A 21,182-nucleotide genomic window follows, 5' to 3' on the forward strand; every position below is an offset into this window, starting at 1 on the left:
GTGCTGGGGGTTGTTTGTTTGTTTTTTGCTCTGAAACCAGATGGTGAACATGACTAAGAGATGTTAAGCTAATAAGCTGAGAAGAACACACCTGCATTTAAAGATCTTTTCCTATAGGCCTACTGGCAATACCAAATTAACCACCTGACAATACCATCAACTTAGTTAATCAACATTTCTAGTCACTCATAGGAGTACTTAACAGGTGGCCCATAACTATAAAATATCCATTCCCCAGACCCTATATGCACCTGGCATTCACTGTCTTCAAGAGCAGGCCTGCCTTATACAATATTGCCAGCATCTCTTAATTATCAATGTAGCACAGTTTGTATTTCTTAGAATAGCGAATGTCTCATTCTTATATTAGACCCGTGCATATTCGTATTGTCCCTTTAATTAACTGACTTGAGGTTGTATCCTGCCCTGCCTTATCCCAGTAGCAAAACTTTAAACAGCATCTGGGCCACACTCCAGAATATATTATTTCATTTTCAAACTAAATGCAGTGTCCCATTTCCCAAATATCTGGCAATGTCCAACCTGTGCCTTTAAATAATTTATTAGAGAGCGCAGGACAGGAAGGCCTGGCGTGCTATGGTCCATGGGGTCACGAAGAGTCGGACACGACTGAACGACTGAACAACAACAAGTAGGCATAGTAGTAGTAGTATTTAGTAGATATTACCCAACTGGCATATGGTGTTGGGGAAGTTTACAATCATACAAAATTTTTAAACCCAAAACAATAAAATAACAACCAAAACAATAAATACAATGAAAATATGAAAATATGAAACATTTAAAATATTGAACAGCCAGCTTTATTCAACTAAATTATTCATGTAAAAGACACCTGATGATGCATGCTGTATTTTGTGGTTTTAATTTTTGTGAACCACCCAGAGAGCTTTAGCTATTGAGCAGTATAGAAATGTAATAAATAAAAAAAATAAGTTTCTGATATTAGCTTGAGCAACTAACTATGTGGCAGTAACATTCAAGGCATCCAGTACAATTCATTGTTTTCTCTTTAGCAAAACAGATTTTACAGTGGTTTAACTCCTTACACAGCTTTTTTTTTGTGTGTGTCCATTTCCCTGATCCACCTCTTTTTAGAGGTACATTGCAGATTCAGGGCTTCTCCACATGGGGCTTTTATCCTGAGATCAAGATTGTTTCTCATGAAGGTTTGTGGGTCCTTTACATGATGTCATCAGCCTCCAGAGCCTCTCCTGACCTTTCTGAACTTTATCCCATTTTTTTAAAGATTGGGGATAATGAGCTACCTAAATATCATGAGTTGAATTTCTCCATGAAAAGCGGAAGTTGTGCTTTAACAGCAGCTATACCACAGCACCATCTAGTGGCTGTATAATGAAACATATAGAACTCCCCATTGCAGATAAAGGAACTCCCCAAGAAAGAAAAAAAAGCAGAAGTCCTTGGAAAGGGCCAATTTTAATCCCACCAGGAATGCAGAAACAGAAGCCCCAGTAAAGTTGCAAGATAAAAAGCCTCTATGTGGAGAAGCCCTAGGTGAACACAGGCAACTTCCCCATATGCTCTCTTCAAAGATTTCCACTTCAGTGGAGACAGACATTTATATCTTCCTTTGAATACATTGAAGTGTCTCTTCTATTGAAGTGAAAAGGGAAGCCTGCCCACATAGGAGCTCCATGTATAGATGGGAACACAGAAACTGAGAATCAATTAAGCTAAGAAAAAGAGACCAACACAAAGATGACTGCAGAAGATGGTGTGATTCCCAACATGTGTCTTAACTCTTTATCAAGGAAAAAGTGGTTGTATGTTAGTAAAAACTGCCTGGAACGAAATTACAAGCTGCTTTGGGGTGCTATGGCATGAAATTTTGTTCCAAACACCTTTGACTAAGGATTTACTTTATTTATTTCTATCTCATCTTTCCAACAAAAATGGCACTCAAGGTGACCAACATTTCAATATAAAGACATTTCCCTTGATGAAACATTCTTAAGAAAGTAAGAGGAGCCATGTTGGGTCAAACCAAAGGCCTTTCTAGTCCAGCATTCTGTTCACACAATGGCCACCCAGCAGCCTGTGGGAAACCCACAAACAGGATATAAGTGGAATAGCACCCTCCCGCTAATATTTTCCAGCAACGGGTGTACACAGGCACAGTACCTCTGATACTGAAGGAAATACAGCATTGGGAATCATGCCAACCTGTGTCACTGGCTATGTGTTTGGTGTGTTGGAACACAACAAGGACACAGTATCAGGACGCCCTAGAAAAGGACTACATCTATTAATTAAATGTGATTTTGTTAATTTCTCTTGCTTTAACAATATAATAGATATATAGATCTAATTATGAAATATAGTATGAACTTCCTTTGTCTGTGCACTTCTAAATCTATTTACCCTGACCACTCATGTCTGCAGTATTCATTTACTTCAAGCTGACATGAAACTCCCTAAATATTTCTTAACAAGAATTACTCTAAGCATACTGAAGAAAATGAGATCAAAAATGCCTAGTAGCATGCATTGTCATTAGTAACTGAATGATAACCTTGAGATGTACATTATTATGTTTGTTTGTCCATCCTGAAGTAAATTGCTGTTTGCCTGAACTATTTCCAATGTCTGAAAACTGATAAACCTTACTGCAACAATTGGTACACATAAAAATGTAATCAAGTTATATGTTTCAGATATATAGATCAAATGAATTCATAAACACCACTGATGCGCTTTTTTGTTCCTACACCTAGAATGTGTCACTTTCCCAGCCTTATTGCTTATCACCATGGACTGAACTGTGGCATTTTCCCAATGATTCTTAATTGACATATCTTTTTCTGATTCCTTTTTATGTAGAGCAGTGTCTGCATTACAGCAAACTTTTAAGAAATGTTGAATTAAAATAACTTATGAAGGCAGTTATTTTTCTCACAGCAGACATGTGGTGTGGGGAACTGCAGGTGAAAGCTTTATATCTGAAAGGTATAGTATTGAGTTATAACACTGGAAGTAATACATTCCCTCTTAGTTCTGTATTCACTTACTGGTATTTAAGGGGGGTCATTTATCATTCTGCTTGGCACTGAAAGTCATATAAAATGCCATTCCCATTCAGAAAAATGAAGGGGCAAGCTCAAGACGAGCCGCCTACACTAATTGAGTCCTGATGTGACACTTTCAAGTTTTTAAATAGTGAAAATGGGTGCGTATGAACTCTCATTCACGTATGTTCAACACCAGTTCTGCTGACATTACCTCAGTGAGTGCCCTTGGCTTCATGTGATTATTTTACTGATGGCGTCATTATAATCCGGGCTCTGCAGAGCATTGTAATCTAGCAGTCAAAGGCTGCTGATGCTATAGGACCATTAGCTTGGAGCCTGCTCACCAGGGAGGGGATAAACACTTTGTCCCTGGAAAAGCTAGTTTCCCCTCCCCCAGATCATTACAGCAAAACTTTCCAAACAGTGGGGAAACAATCCAACACTCACTGGGAAAGAGTACCTGTGCATTAGTATAATAGCCTTTCCCAAATTTAAAGGACCAGGGTTCTCTTTATCTTAGAAATGATAAATTCACTTCTTAGAAATGAATTTAGTGGTGCTATCACAGCTGTTTCTTTCACTGTTAAAAACCTAGATGAGACGACAATAGTGCCATGGTGGTCCTTTCAACATTGCGGTGATCAGACCCCAGGCCAAACCCCAACACCATGATGCTGTTGGACTGGGCTTACCTAGCTCTTCCAGTGGAAACAGCTGTAGTAGTGTACTAGAGTTTCATCTAGCCCCAGAATTAGTACTTTTCATTGGCCTCCATGGGGTGGACAATTAAGAGAAACAAGGAGGAGGAGGATAGGTGAAGGATGGGTAGAAGTTGGAAGGGATACACAGAGAGGGGTACACCCAGGCAAGAACACAGATTAGAAAGGAGGTGGGCTCTAAGAAGTTATGTCCAAGACTGTTCTGACGATATCCTAAATGTGGGGAGGTGGGAGAGACTCAAGATACAGACTTAGTACTACTTTTGCAAACTCCTACAGAATCCCATATAAAAAGATGGTGGGTGTCACCTTGTAGAACTAGGCATGTGCTGTGCCTGCTGCCTTATGGATTGTGATTTGTTTGTGCTTGCGCTTTCCCCGGGGATTAAGTGGCAAATGGTTATATCAGACACTCGCCTTCCTATTAGTTCTGGTAATGATCAGCTCATTATTGGCACAATTCAGAATCCTCATACTGCTTTTCTGGCCTTTTCACAGCTCGCACATTACTTCTGTTGTTGTTCAGTCGTTCAGTCGTGCCGGCGCTTCGTGACCCCCTGGACCATAGCACGCCAGGCCTTCGTGTCCTGCGCACTCTCCCGGAGCGTGCTCAAGTTCATATTCATTGCATCCATGATGCTATCTAGACATTACTTCTACCACCATTTATATCAAAGGTAGACAACTTTCATGCACACAAAATGCATGTAAACATTTAATGCAAAATGCATTTAAATACCCAGAATATTGGTTCAAGATCCTTAGCTAGTTTAAATCAGCACATCTCCATTACAGTCAATAAAGTGAGCCTGTTTGCATTATCTGTTTTTCAAGATCATCATGGGAAGAAAAATTAGGGAAAAGAGAGATGCCCTTTTAAAATATTATTCTCATTTTAAAGAAGTCCAGAAAAATACACACAGCAATATTCTATAAGAAGCAGCTTTTCAGAAAAAGTAATTGCATATGGATTTGTTGATTCTGATAGAATACATATAAGAGCTTATATATTTCTGACACATAGTTATAAAATCAGATTAGCTTGTCACTTAACAGGTATTTTAAGTATATGCCAAGCTGCACAGAAGTACAGTGCTTTCAGTGTGCACATGTCTCCTACAAGAGATAATTTGTCTGAGATACTATATATGCATTTAATTTGCTGCACAAGAGAAAAAAACTGGATTATAAAACTATTAACAAAAACTTAATATGGATTTTTAAAAAGGAACACAAGTGTGAACAAATCACAACTCACTCCAAACCGGAATTCAGTCATGATAGAAATTGCAATAATTGAGCTGTGCAGCAGCTATCATCCTGGGACTGAGTCAGGATGGAAACCAGGAAAAGTGTATAGATATGACATTAAAACTTCCCTTTATATAATATGCTGTACTTGTGCTTTTGAGAGTTCCCTACAAAACATAAACCTGCCCTTCTTTGGTTTGTTTATACTTCCAGTGTAAGTAATTGCTTTCCTCACTATATGGTACCCTGTATATTATGCTATTATGATAGTGCATCCTGTCAAAATAACAAATAAGCTTCATTTGTAGGTACCTATATGAGAAGAAAGGCCAATCTTAGACTGACATATTTGGCCAGTGATGTGGGGTGGAAAATTATCCCAAACAGATTTTTTTCTAGTGCTTTATTTTTGCACAGGAATTATTATTATTAATTTCATTTCTATACTGCCCAATAGCAGAAGTTCTCTGGGCAGTTTACAACAATTCATAAGACAATAAAATACAGCATAAAAGTACAGCATAAAATACAGCATAAAAATTTAAATATACAAAATTTAAAACAATGGAGGGAGCAATCCTATGCCCGCTAGACAGAGGCTAGACAGCCATAGGATATCCTGTTTTCCGGGAACCAACCTCAGAGCCTGTGCTCTGAGGTCAGTTCCCGGGGAATCGATCTCCCTCCATTTCCATGCTGCCTCACAGGCAGGGAGGAGAAGCCCCACGCTCCGCTCTCACAAGAGAAGTTTGGAGGGGACAAAAAGGGGCGTTCCAGGGCAGGAAGGACAGAAATGCCTGTACGACACATCCAATGTGTCATACAGCAGCCTCCTCCCCTGCTCCATCCTCCCATGGCTAGCCTATCATGGGAAAAACCATGGATGCAAATGGCGTAGTGGATGCCATTTGCAGCCATAAAGCCCTCAGTTTAAGCTAAATGCAGCCATTTACGGCTGCATTTAGGTTAATCTAAGAGCTTTATGGCTGCAAATGGCATAGTGGACGCCATTTGCATCCAGATTCCTTCCTCCTCAGTGATATGGCACGGCAATGGTGGCCATATCGCTGGCTATACTGAGCCAGCCGCGGAGAGGAGCCAGCTTCAAAGCTGGAGGGGGGGGGCGGAGGTGAGTGCCCCGTTCTGCCGCGAACTCCAGAGACCGGATTCCTTTGAATCCAGCCTCGTTGGGGTGCGTGGCAGATTTCTCTGACATCCTGTGGCTAGACAGCTGCAGTTGGCTGTCTAGCTGAAAATGCAGGGCAGGAGAAGCACGGAGAGAATGATCCCCTCTGGGCTTCTCCTGCCCTGCTTTGGATAGGTGATTGCCTCTAAGTTCGGAGGCGGCCGCCTATCTGGATAGGACTGCACCCTTAGACAACTAAAAACAGTTTAATACAATACTAGACCTGTTTATACAGCTGGTACAAATGCCCCATCATATGCCATTAGATGCCTGGGAGGACTTATGAAATTTGAACTTATAAAGTTCATAATGAGCATAAGAAATTTGCTATTTCTTAAGTTCATTAGTAAAAATGAAAGTATGCCAACTGCAAATACAATATTAAGCAATCTTGGCAGTTACAAAGTTGTAATTAAAGTTTTTCATGTGATTATCTCTAGCAAGTATGTGAGAATTTATATATATATATATATATATATATATATATATATATAATTGAAATACATATATGCCTCAGAATAAAATGGAACTTCTGTGTAGTGACAATGAAACTAAAGGTGCCCTAACAATTGAAGAAAGTTGAATTTTATTGAAATACATGAGTGGTTATCAGCATATCATGCACAGTTCTTTGCACTGCTAAATTAATTAGCGTGTCAACAGTTTTCAGTACCTTTGTTTTTGTTTTTAAAAATGTAAGCAATGTAAGGGAAGTACATGCTATTGCCTTTAATTTTTTACAAGTATTTCAATAAAGAGTTCTATGTAATATAACATTTAAATGACATTGGGGCTGTTCACACATAACGGTGGCAAATCATTAACCTAAATACTAATTGCAGGTTAACTGAGGGTTGCTTAACCCATGATTAACCAATAGTGTCCAGGTTTGGACATCATGTAGCAATTCCTGATCAGCGGTTGGATATTCAAAATGGTTGTGTTTTGCTGTCGTTATGTGCACACCGGGTCATTAATTGTGCTTTAATTTTTTTCCCTTATATTTTCAGGTCAAATACTTGTGATGTATTGGAACAAAAAAATAACTCAAGGTATGTTTTAAGTGTTGTTTACTAAATACGAGTAAAATAAACATGCTAAATTGTATCGCTCCATGGCATCAGAACATTTTCTGATGCAAACTGGAATTTTTCCTATGCAAATTAACCTAATTTGTACTGGAAAAATTTCTGGGCTATTTTCCAATTCAGAATTTTCCAGAAAACCCACAACACCAAATTGGTCACAGAGATCACACTGGTAGCCAGACCAAATAAATGGATGCCCTGCCTGGCATGCCAAATGTTTAGCAATGAGATCCTGAAGTTTCCCATTCATTTTCACCCAATCCAAGTAGGTGGATATAATTTTGGCCTATGGACTGAGACATTATCCAAGGCTAATAGCTGAAAGTTGCCCATAGTTTTTGCTTTATAGCCATTACATTTGCTCACCTTTACCGTAATGGCTGGACTGCAGTTCATAGTAATGGGAATGCTCCCATCTGCCACATCAACAATGTGACAGCACAAACTTAACCACACCCTTAAAAATTGTAGTCCGTGTTCAAGTATTGTAAGGCCAACATTTAGGACTTCAAAGTCTAGGTCTTTGACCACCACTTGATATAAATGACATGCCATAAAGCTATGTTAATGGTTGCAATTTAATGTGGTATTAGTTAGTATGTACTAAGCGTGGTCTGTTATAGATAAGGCCAACCTCTGCATTCTTGAAAGCTGTTCTGTTCTTCAGACAATGGAGCAGGTCCTGAATGTGTATTTTACTGCATATACCTAACATACAATGCCCCCTCCCAAATATAACATTAAAACTATGTTCTATATTTTTCATGATGCATTTTAAATCCTGATAGATATGTTTGTTGTTGTATAAAGTGGCATTTTAAAAAGTATTTTTTTTAAAACTCTATAATATTAAAATACAGTATATCTCTCTAGCACAGAACATTTGAAAACATTTTTTTCTTATGCTTACAAGCAGAACTATGGGCAAAATCTATCACAATTGGATTAAAATTTGGTAGTGTGGCTTGGAGGAACAGATAATAATTAATCTCTCATGAAGTGTATAATTATCTGAACTATCACCAACAGAGGTGGCACAAACTTGACTCCTGTAAATGAAAGGTTTTCCAAACTTCTGCCCTTAAGTCCACATTTACAACAAGGCTTATCCTATTCTTTAACCTTGTTTCTACACATACATTAAAGACATCCTTGGATAACTTGCGTCTTCTTCACCTTTGATGTGATCATGCTTCGAAACATTCTCATGAAGAGCAACTGGTTCCCACAAAAGCAAAGAAATATGTTGTTTAAACACAGCCATTAAACACGGCCTAAGCAATAAAATTAATCTAAATCCATTAAATACAAACTTTGGTCCAGTCTAACTGCACAGCAGGAAATTCTCTGGATCCATTCCACATCTTTACATAATCATTTTTAATACTGAATAGTTATCTTTATCAAAGAAGTGTTAATAGCATGCAACACATTGTTTCTTTTTTACACAAAAAGAAAAGCATAACAGCTAAAGTTGCAGACTTTTGGCTTACAGGGAGTTGTGCATTAATTGGGATTATACTGTAATAAGAGTATTATGCTACTTGTACAACATTATAATTGCTGCAATTTCACATGAAATTCACAAAGGATATGAATGCCATTGTCAACTATAACACATTTTTAGTTTTAAATAAATGTTCCAGCAAAAACAATAATTTGCTTTTAAACTCAAAAGCATGCCATTCTTATGGAAAATACAAGTCAGATAGTAGAAAGGCTTAAACAAACTATCTTCTTACAAAACACTGTGAAAGGACACACTGACAATATAAGCTTTCCAAATTGTCTCTAAATCAGGAATGTCACTGAGTACCCCCTACACACAGACACACCCTATGGAACGACATTCCTTTGCACAGTTCATAGGCTTGTGTGACTACTGAGAAATACCTCCCCCCTTGTGGTTAGAGTACTAAGGCAAAAAACTGATTTGGAGCCAGAGGGCCACACCTTATCTGCCTATTTTATTTACATCTAAAACTGTAACTGCCAAAATACAGTTGCAGAATATGTTGCAATTATTTTGTAACATCTTGTTCTGAAGTTGCTAAGAGTCAAATGTGAAATCTGAACTCAGATCTTGAAAAACCTTTACATTTGAACTCAGAAACCATACTGGAATTGAAATAAAATGCACATTTTTCTTACAAGTACATTTTATTATTGTTGCCATCACATTTGCAGTATAAGTCCTCTAATCATAAGGGTTAGACACTTGCATTAAAAAAAATGGGAGGGGTGTATTTCTTACATAAGTCTATGAAAGGAAGCTCTCAGTACTGAATAAGTGGTCTATCCTGCCTGGAGAGTAGACTTGCCCTACCTCATCTGTATTAATTGCCTTATTCCCCCATCCAGAGCCCCATATATACACCAGGACTACTAATGCAAACAGAAGGCTCCTTTCACTTCAGTGTAGAAGGCATGTGTGCATCCCTTTGCAAATGCAGCATTTCTCCATTGAAATGAAAAGGAAATCTCTTGTAGGCAGACTGTGGCAGAGGAGAGCCAACTGGGCACACATACTTGATCTGTTTTTTTCTAATGAATGTCTGGTTTTAGAATATTTTTTACTTACTGTGTGTATGTTGGCTGTTTGGACCCTTAAGATAAGGTGTTGAGGAGTTTTTCAGGATATATGTGCACTTGGAAGAAGTTTTTTAAAAGTCAAGAACTATTTAGTGGACTGTCATGCTTAGCCAAGAAAGAATTAGCTACTGAAGAGTGTATGTCTCTTCACAATAACGGTGAACCTCAAGACTGTCATGCTAAAAGTTCCTACAGGATACATGTTTGATATCTGAGCAACATTCCAAAAGGGTGCAAAATATATTGAATAAAAAATAGCTGACTATTGTGTGCTTTTCCTTCTCTTCTTGTCTGAGCAGCAAGATCACACTATAGGAATAAATTGCCTAGTAGCTTATTCATTGTATAACTAGGGTAACATTTTCAGATCTCTCAAAACTGACCCAAATCACATCTATTACAGTTATGGTTATTCCAATAAGGAGGTATTTGGGGGGTTTTACAACTCACCCTCACTCCCAATTTTTAGATTCCAGTCCATCCACAGGCACAAATGTATTTGTCTACTTCCCCCCTCCCCGCTTCATACACACATCTGGATACAGACAATGGAAACGGGATATGTGTACCTCCTATAACTTCACCCAGCCCTTCTTCCCCAAATGATATAAGTTACTCCTGCTCCAGAGAGGAGAGGGGAGTGGACAGACTTATGGGAAACATCCATGTATGAGCATTGCATCCACATTAGAACTGGGATATCTCTTTATGAAAAATAGATCTTTAGCTATCCCTCTTTTTCCCCACCTCCCCAAAAGTCTCTGATTCTATCAATGTGCTTTTGTATTTTTATTTGCAGTCAACTGTATCTAATGGCTCTAATGTAGTGTATTGTGGTATCCTTTAAAATAATAGTGAACAATTATCTGCCTAGTCTACCAAGAGAGGTAGAGACTTTGTAGGAAGTTTAGAACTACATACTTGCTTTCTTATGGTTCACCCAGGCAGTTCCTATTCAAAATGTTGTTATATAGACCAAATGGCCATTTAGGCCAAACTCTACCATAAGGCAATACCACCAGCCTCCAGAATGCAGGCCACAACATGCTAATACAGAACCAAAAGTTTCTACTGATAAAATAAGCAATATTCCCTTCTTCCATAAAAGGTGGCCAGTTGTTAGGAAATATACCTTTTTCTTTTACAAGATATATCAGTAGGTTCACAAAACACTAAGAAACAGGCATGAGTTCCTGTTCAAAAGAGCTAATTCCTGCTCATGGCCTGTAGCTCCTCATAACATTTTGCATGACATTTATATTTAATGGAAAGATCCTATTACAATCCTATAAGCACCAAATCCTTTTACCTTTCTATTTGTTTCAGTGACTCAGTTCACCTTATATCTTTAGACTGTTCTAGAAAGCACACTAGAAAACTATAAAATTTGTTGAGTGCTGGCACTTCACATTTTGAACAAGCCAATTCAGCAAGAGGGGACATAATACTGTTTTCAACTATGTGCAGGTAAAAAGCCTACATAACTCTTACTGGAATGGTTCAAGGTAGTTAATTTCTTTGAAAGCTTGAAGATTATTACCCCTCAATGGTCTGGATTAGAATCTGTAATGACAGTACTCTACCAACAAATTCAAATCTGTCTTTCAAATATAGGTTTTCAATTCCTGTGCACTTAAAAAATATTCTTAAATATGTTTCCAGTGCTAGTGAATACAAATAATTGAATACCAGATTGCCTTCAAAATACTGTGATGTAATTATTATTAAATATTCTGGATAGAGTATAATACTTAGAGGGCAATCTTCTGGCCCCTAGACAGTCAGGTGCCATAAGATGCTGAAGATATCCCCCTCCAAAGACATAGACAGAGCTATGACCCCAAAGAGGAAAATCTGAGTGGGGACTTTCCACCCACCCCTCCTAGCTCTAATGGAAAGTTCCATGGTGGCTCCCGCTCCCAAGGTCTGAGCTCCAAACTTGGGAAGAGAGATGGATGGGAGCATGTCAGGTGGTGGGAGGGGAAAAGAGATCCAGTGGATCCATGGCCTCTCAGCTCCCATCCCTCTCTCCAGCAAGGTAGTTGAGTTACATGGGCTCAGGGATCTCTCTAAAGTTAGATAATTTTTTGGAGGAAAGGGAAGTGAAAAAGTCTCTGCCATTCCTCCTGCCCTATTGGGCTCTTGCTGGCTAGGCTTAGAATGGATGGAGGGCTCTGAGATCTGAGCCCTCCATCCTACAAGCATCTGTCCAAAAGGATTGTGCTCTTAATGATATCAACTTTTGCATCAAATGTATATTTCAAAAACCAATTGTCAGCAATCCTATGATTATTTATTTGGAAGTAAGTCCCACTGAACTTAGTGGGATGTACTTTTGAATAAACATCCACAGAATAACATGTCAAGTATCCCACTAAAACAATGAAACAAATTCGTTATGAATAACTTCAAGACCTATTTCTTTCAGTTGGGTTTATCCACAATCTACTGCTACAGGATTGACAGATCTCTGAACCCACAATCTGAACTGGTGATTTGGAGGTTCAGCTGATTGGCAATGACAAATTTATTTCAGTTCTACAATTAAGTTTTGATCCAGAATATAAAATGAAACACTATTAATTGTCTGAATTGTTTTGACATAACATTCTTTTAAACCCTCCATTAAAATGGGAAGCTTTTTAACATGTTCATTATTGACCAATTGGAAATTCCAAGTGATGAATTATTTAAAATGTTCTGATGTTTTCAGGTGTCTTTGCTTCTTTCTTTGCGGCTAAAGAAGCCAATAATCTCTTCAATAACTAGCATTAAGATTACAGGTTGTATCCAACGGAGCCCTTGTGCAGGCAGCCCAAGCCCGCTGGCCCAGACATTCGTTTCTGGAAGGGCAGGTCACATCCCTTCCAGAAACGAGCATTTCTGCTTGTTCCAGTGCTCTGCTCCCCCACCCCCCAAGAAGCGCTACATCACAGCCGCCAGCAGGGCCAGCCACACGCACACCATGGCCAGCGGGCTTGGGCCACCTGCACAAGGGCTCCATTGGATACTGACTCATGAATCCACAAGCTCTGAACAGTGTGTCCTGAAAGACTATATGGCTATCTCTATATATTTGTCTTCCTATATGGTGTTTGCACTTTCTCTTTGTTTGTAGTTTTTTTAAATCCATTAACAAGCAACACTTATAATATACATACTGACAAATAAAACTGTATTTTCAGAATTATTCTGAGCTGAATGCTAGATGCACTTGTAGATTGTAGAAAGAATAAATTTTCAAAACCTATAATCAAGGATACTTCCAAATAAGCTTCTCATTCATCAGTTAGATTGGTCATAACTGTATGTACCTCTTTCTTACACATACATGGTTTTGATCCTAGCAACTAATTTATATATTTTATTTATTTACAGGATTTATATATTTAATAAGATTTTCAAGTAGTGAACAATAAAAAGCAGAATAAAAATACAAAATTAAAATATTTAAAATCAAATTATGCCAATAAAACCATGGCTTGTTTAAATAGAAATGTCTTCAGCTGGGGCTAAAAGCAAAACAAGATTGGTGCCTGCCTGAGGGAGTCAATACACTCAAGGCTCTACTCCAAGTGGACTCCAAACAGACTGCAGGTCCATGTGGAACCACCAGGAGTGCCTCATCTGATTACCTCAGTGTCTAGGCAGGCTGCTAAGAGAGCAGGTGCTCTCCCCAGTATCCAGGGCCCAAAGTGTTTAGGCTTTATATACTAGCAGTAAAACCTTAAACCTGGTCCAGTAGCAAACAGGCAGCCTGTGCAGTTTCCTCAGCAAAGGAGTTACGCGCTTGGAAGGGGCAGCTCCTGACAACAGCCAAACTGCTGCATTCTCCACTAGCTGCTGCTTCTGGACCAGCCTACAAAGAACTACTGAACAGAAGAGCATTATTATCTGTGGAGTGAACTGTATGCAATATCTTGTTTTCAAATTACATTTTACAGCATCCTGTGTGCACAGAGTATTATCCTGGCAGGTTTCTATGATCAGTTTAAAGAGCTATAACAACATCCCACCATTGTCTTTATTTAATATTACCTTTATGATAGTCAAATAAATACAAATTATTACTTGTATTTTTAATAACATGTTACATTTGCCATCTCATTACTTCCTCCATATTTATTTATTTTGCATTCTACCCAGCCATCAATTAGTCACCGAAGTTATTTCACACAAACCTTGGTTAGCATGAGCACTCACACTGATTTTTTATTATTATTATTTTTGCTTGTATATCCAAGGATATGCCAATATAGGTCCATACATGTATATGCAGGTGCAGAGAGGTAAGCAGAAGGTAAGGCTGATAGGTAACAGTCCTTTTTTTCTTGCAAAAAGTAGCTAGAGGTAACTTGGGGCTGATTCACACAATCACTGGCCTACTTCCTTTACCTGTAATGGGACAGCAAACCAACATGTCTCATCCATTGTGCAGACGGTATAACGTGTAATGCAAGCACAGGTGTATGCTTATATATCCTGAATGTTCTACCCAACCTTGTGTTCCTTACCTCTTAAAAATGGGTAGAAAGATCACAGGAATAAACCATCATACATTACATCATGTACACAATGTAGGGGTAAGCCACATATTCTTGATACGTCTTGATGCCTCACTGTTTGTTCCAAGTTTCATCTTACAATTGTATAAACCGCCTGCAAAATTTTAACTCACATTTGTTATATTTGTCTTTAAAGCATATGTAGGGTACATTTAAAGCGTATACAGGCTGTATTTATTTTTAAATACATACATAAATAAATAAAATGTGCCACACATAGGAGGAAAAATTCCTATTATACACAGCTTTTCTCAGAAAAATGCGTATGTTTCCTTGTGTTTGTCATTTCTTATTGATGCCACTTTGAGTGTGTGGTTAGCAGGAAAGGAAATTATAAATGTAATACATTTAAGTAAAAAAAGTACAAAAAAAATCACCATGACCCAAACACATTCCATAAGTTTAACCACAATATATTTATACCCTTAGGCTTAAGATTACAGACAGTGTGCAAATATCTCTCTCTGTGTGTGTAGTTAGTTAACATTTTCAAGTTAAGGTGTTGTGGGTGTGGGGGGATAATATATATCACCAGGGCTGGCCTAAGATGTTTCACTTCCTGAGGCAAAAACCAAGATGGCACCCTCCCCATTCCATATGTAGAAATGATCTCGACAAGCAGTTGAATTTTACCTCAACACTGGTGGTGGGACATTGTCCTCCACCACACCTGAGGGCAGCAGTTTAAGGCAGCTAGTTTAGGAGGTGTAGACCAAGTTACATGGAACACATAGCTCTGTCCTCCAACAAGAGAGCAATGGCCTGGGGGATCAGGAGGAATGGCTGAAGTGTTCTGCCTCACAGCATCTGCCACTTGAGGCAGTTGCCTTTCTCTGCCTTATGGTAGGGCCAGCTCTGCACATCACCTGCACCTGTCTACAAGCAGCTTGGTCCTATCCTGCTTGCAAAGCCTAAGCTTATTGAAACTAATGGGCTTAGGTGCACCAAACTCTGCATAGGTGTGGGCTGATGTTATCCTATCACAAACTACAGCATATGAGAAAAGCCTTTCATAGTTTGAAACCATTTACTATTTCAACACTAAATACTGAAAAATAATTTAATCTTAGTAGGTTCCTTCATATTCCTCAATGTTTGCTGTTTCTTCTTCCTTTCTGGGTTCTTCCATTGCATGTTTGGTATACAAAGCTCTTTAGCCAATCCTTATAAATATATCAGTTAGTTACTTTATTGCTCGATAGCCAACCAGGCTTTTGCATATATATCAGACAAAAACACAAAGCGAGACAGATACGTACATAGTGTCAACATACAAAAAAATGAGGCTAAATATAATAATAGGAAAATTAGTAATATATATACAATCTATTTAATACACTTGTATCCTTCCTTTCCTCCAGGGCGCTCCAACGGTATACACATATTTACCTACCTGGACCCTTATATCATCATCCAAGGCCCTTCTCTGGGTATCCCTACCAAATTAAGTGAAGCAGGTGGAAAGAGACAGGACCTTTTCAGTGGTTGTGCCCCACGTGTGGAATGCCCTCCCCCAAAAAGCTATGTTAGGGTCTTTTTGGCACCAGGCAAAGACCTTTGTCTTCTCCCAGACATTGTAAGAAATATGTCAGTACATTTAGTTCTTTGCTCTGATTTATTTTTTTGCTGGTGATCTTATTTGTTTTTGGTTTATTGTGTGCTGCACTGTTTTTACCCCTCTTGGTTCTTTTGGACCTCTCAATGGCTTTTGATACCACTGACCATAGTATCCTTCTGTTTGAGCTGGGGGCACTGATTTAGAGTAGTTTCAGTCCTATGTGCATAGTCATTTCTAGAACGCAGAGCTGGGGGGTTACTGCTCTGTTCCATGGCAATTACATCATGGGATTCTGCAGGGATCCCATTTTATCTCCCATGGTATTTCATATCTATATGAAACTTCTGGGGGAAGGAGGCTGAGGTGTTATCAGCATGTAGATGAACTCTGCTCCATCTTTCCTTTTCATCTAATACAGGTGAGACAGTGGATGTCCTGCCCTGGTGCCTCAGCATGTAATGGAGTGGATGAAGGCCAATAAACTGAAGCTTGTTTCAGATAAGACAGAAGTACTATTAGCGTGTGATTCAGCTGCCTATCTAAATGATGTACAACATGTATGGGAGGGGTTGCACTCCCCATGAACTATCCAGTGGTCAGTTTGGGGGTGTCACTTGAGGCACAGGTGGCCTCGTTTGCTAGGAGTGCCTCTTAGGGCTCGATCCTTATGCATGTTTAGGCAGAAAAAAGTCCTACAACTCCCAACATTGCCCAGCCAACCATGCTAGCTGGGGCATGCTGGGAGTTGTATAACTTTTTTCTGCCTAAACATGCATAAGGGTTGCACCCTTATCAATTTAGGCTGATATACCATCTGTGATCCTACCTGGACAGCGATCGCTTGCTGACAGTTAGTTATCCATGCTCTAGTAACTTCCCAGTTGAATTACTGCAATGCACTGGATGTGGAGATACTTTTGAAAATGGTTTGGAAATTTCAGTTAGTCCAAAAGACTAATGAGACTAATTTGTTGATATGATTCAATGCCAGTCTGTTTCTGGGGCCTGTTCAAAGTGTTGATGTTGACATTGAAAGCCTTGGGACTAAAGTATCTAAAGGAATGTCTCCTCCCATATGTATCTGCCTGCACCGTTAGGTCATCTTCAGATGCTCTCCACTGGAAGCTCCCGCTGAATGAAGTTAGGCAAGTGGTTACAGGAGAGACAGCGTCAGTTGTGGTGCTCCATTCATGAAATGCCCTCTCCAAGAAGGCTCTCCTGGTTTAACGCATTCTTTTCAGAGCCTGGCAAAGACATGCCTCTTCTTTGGGGCATTGTAGATGTTTACATTTTTACTTGTTCCTGTTTTACTGCATGATCCACTCTGAGAACCTTTTACTGGGAGCAGTGTACAACATAAAGCAATAAACCTGCTGCTGATTTTACATTGCGCTATTTTATCTTTGTTTTATTGTGATTTTATGTCTCTTTTTTAATTTACGGAACACTCACTGCCCAGAGAACTTTGGCTATTGGGCAGTCTAAAAGTATAATAAATAAATACAAGGTCCCTACCACATGTTTATCCTCCCAACAACCCAGTGAAGTAGATATATGGCTGGGTGATTGTGACTGGCCCAGTGAGCTTCATGGCTGAGTGAGAATCTGAACCTGGTCTCCCCACTCCATCTCTAATACTTAACCACACCACATTAGCTCTTTAACTATTGTTACCCCCAACCAGATTATCTCAAATTCTTTAAACAATTCACAGTACATAGTGGTGGACAAAGCAATAAAATAAATGCGTTACTACAGGTTAAGGTAAAAGCATTACACATCAAGACAGCAATCATAAAGTTGTTGTGATAGTTAGTTTAAAGCTACCTTCTCTATTCCCCAACTGGGAGGCAATCATCCTTGTCCTTGAAAGTGAGTTTGAGGAGTACCAACCTGCCATTGATAGCTCCTCTGCTGCTTTCGAGAAACCAAGTTGCAAGCAAGTTCAGCTTTACTAAAGCAGCGAGCCACCGGGAAACAATTCACGCGAGAAGCCTCCACGTAGACACTCTGCTAAACTATTCCCCAACACGAAACACACGGGGTACAACCCGGACAACATTAAACACTTTCCGGTCCAATTGATTTGTATGAGAGAAATACGTGGGAAGAGATAAAAGGCTGATAAAGGCGTTTAATTTGGGCAGTCCCATACCACAGAGCTAGAAGGCACGATATCTTTCATTGTCGTCTGCCTGCACCAGGGTCCTTCGAGTTCCACAAAAGATCTACTTTACAATCTGCCTAAAACTGAACTCCCACAAAACCCAACCAAAGTCAACCCCCACCCCCCCGCATCCTCCCTGCAGCTCCAATTTTTTATGAGCGACGCGCCTGCCTCCCGCATGCAACACAAACCCTCCACAGCGAGGCACAAAGATCAGGACCATCACATATCCAGGCTGTCTCTCTACAGTGAGACAATCGGAACGACTCGGCTGAGGTGCGGCGATAATTAAAGCCAAGAAGCACGACAAAAGCGCGCGGTGCCCTCCCCCCTTGACACATCGAATACAGATCAAAAGCGAGGCTGAACGTGCGGCCAGGGGAGTTTCCAGCCTTTCCGCGTTACATTGTCTCGCGTTCCAGTCGACGGAGGACAAGGCGAATTAAAGCAATCTTCGCTGCTGCTGACGAGACACAGCCAAAGCTGCCATCCCCGTGCCAGGGAGCTGCAGTGAACCCCAAACCTTCCTGTGGATCCCCGTCTGCGGGAGGGGAGGGCTGCCTCAAGGAAGCGCCATCCCTTTCATACGTTTTCGTTTAAAAAAAACAAATGGAAGGGGCAATAGGGAGACCTCGAAAGTGCAAGAGGACGTGGCAACCTCTGTGGGCGCCTCCACAGGGCAGCTCTACCTCAGGGCGCTAAGAAGGTGGGAAAGCCTCTCTCCTTCCCCTTCCCGCTTTGGTGTGAGCGGGTCCCTTCTGGCCACGGGCTTTGGTCCGGCAGCTTGGAAGGGTGGACTTGCTTCTTCCCCGCCACAGACTAGCTGAGCAGGCGAAGTGGCGCCAGCTTCGGGCTTCTGTTGCCAGCGCGGCGGGGGATTCCCTTCCCTGCGCCCGCCTGCCCGCTCCTCTCAGGGGGAAGCCTGCCCAGCCCTAGCTCGCTCGCTCTTTATACTGCCCACAGCCCCGTCTTCACTCGGGACTCTTCCGCTCGCCCGCCCGCCCGACCAGTGCGTGCCTATCAGGCTAGGAAACACTCCCCGTCCCCCGTCCCCGCGCCTCCCCTAGGGAGACGCGAGGCGAGTGGCTGCCTCTCTGCGCGGGAGAGGGCACTCCACCAACCGGACTCCCCCGGCAGTCGCCTCTGCTGCCAGAGTCCTAGTGGCTGCCGCCCGGCCCGTAGCGACCCTTCCCCGTAGCCGCCTGACTGGCAGCTCTCGCTTAGCCAGACATTGTGGAACCGTTTTCCTCACCCACCCCCTCCCGCGCTCTCCATGCCTTCTCTGGAGAAAGTGAGAGCTGGGGGGGGGGGTAACCTTAAACCTTCTCCTTGACTCTCCCCACCACCACAAACCACCCAGTCAGACCCCGACTGGGGGGGGGGGGAGGCAGCGGGCCAGAAAGCAGTAGCTAAAAAAACAGTAACGATAAAAAACACCCCTCAGCACCAGCCAGCCAGGAAGCCAGCCCTCCCCTCCCCGAGGAAAGGACAATAGCTCTCCCCCACCCCCCGCAGCCCCATGACACTACAGCCCCAGTGAGGGGGGGGGGAGTCCATTGTGTGTGCCCGGGCTCGACAATTTACAAAACAAAACAAAACAAAAAAAATACAAGAGAGGGAAAAGGGCGAGTGGCTCCTCCTCCTCTTCTCCAAAAAGGCCTGTTGGAAGACTGCACAGAGCGGCGGCGGCGGCGGCAGCTCCAAGCCCACCATCTCTCCCCCGCTCGCTCTCTGTGCCCTGGCGAGCCAAAGAGGAGAAAGGCCCCGAGCAGGGGGATCTCTGCCCCAGAGCAGGGGGACAGGCCCGATCGCTTTGTGTTACCTGCCGTGAAACCAGTCCTTGCAGGCGTCGCACTCGATCATGAAGCGGGTTACGTCGTAGGGCAGCCTACAGATGCAATAGACGGGCACCGTCGCCATGTTAGCTCCCTTCAAAACAACACCGGACTCCCGAGGCAAGCGAGCTGTGTGTGCGCGAGCGAGCGAGCGAGCGCGGAGCCAGGCAGGGCGTCTTGCTGCGGCTTCTTTGCTGCTAGGGAGCTTGCCTGATTCTCTCCTCGTTTGCCAAAGGCAAGCAAATCTGCCAGGCCCAGAGACGGCAGGAGAAGTGGAAATGGTTTTTTTTTTTTCCAAAATAAGGAAAACAAAACCCGGAGAATTCAATAAGCGATCCTCAAGGGCGAGCTTGCAATGTCAGAAAAATAACCAAGGGTTCCCGAAAGTTTGGCTGCATGGCTCCTCTGCTGGCGCGGGCTCCAAAGCTCGCTGGAGGCGTTTTGTTTTTTTTTTGTTTTTTTGGTCGTGGTGGTCGCTAAATGATCATTATTCCAAATGTTGGACGAAATGCATTCTATTGCATGCCCCCTGGTGACAGTACAGTACCGAGGCTTTTCATAAACACTCCGAAATGTAGCCCTTTCCTTGTAATGTCCTTACGTCAGCTTGCAACATTGTAATATTTCCTCTGATGGGGCTGGGGAGGGACGCTGCAGTCAGAAAAGGGGAGGCGAATATGTGAAAACTCCCAAGCTTGGCACCGTACAAAATATTAAAAAGGGGTGGGGGGGAGGAAGAGAACCAGTCTCAGGGCTGAAAAATAAACAGGGAGGCGTACAAAACGGAGGCGAATGAAGGAGGGAGATTTTTAAAAATTGCCAACGATTCAGTGGACGAAATGGCGTGGGGGACATTAAAGAAATCTCAGTGAAAGGGAATTAACAGTCAGAAATGTATTTCCTTATTTTTAAATCTATTATCGTAGGTTCAAAAATCCTCTTCGCACATTAGAAAGCTCTCATGAACTGTCCTCCCCAATACGAGAGGGTTGGACTGGAAGCCGATAGTAATAAAAGTGGCGAAGGAATCGATGTGACTGGTAATATAAAATTAATCAAGAGATCCAAAAGTGGGACAAGAAGACTGCCATTTAAAAAAACACATTCACACTGGTAGTTTTAGAGATCTTTATTTAATACCTTGTATTCCACACTTCTATGGCTGACC

General features: G+C 41.3%; 1 protein-coding gene across 2 annotated transcripts in view; it reads right to left on the reverse strand.

Annotated features, from left to right (window-relative positions):
* The window catches only part of PHF2 (PHD finger protein 2), a 166,499-nt gene extending 145,892 nt beyond the window's left edge, over positions 1-20,607 (reverse strand). For both annotated transcript variants that reach the window (XM_084839970.1, XM_084839969.1), the window contains exon 1: positions 20,002-20,607. In XM_084839970.1, coding sequence (XP_084696096.1) covers positions 20,002-20,099 — 98 coding nt within the window. In that variant the 5' untranslated portion in view covers positions 20,100-20,607. The remainder of the gene's footprint in view (positions 1-20,001) is intronic.
* Between the last annotated feature and the right edge of the window lie 575 nt (positions 20,608-21,182).

This window comes from Heloderma suspectum, chromosome 2 (assembly GCF_057233095.1).
Source record: "Heloderma suspectum isolate Gila_16-S chromosome 2, 16-S_ref, whole genome shotgun sequence".
In the NCBI taxonomy this organism is placed as follows: Eukaryota; Metazoa; Chordata; class Lepidosauria; order Squamata; family Helodermatidae; genus Heloderma; species Heloderma suspectum.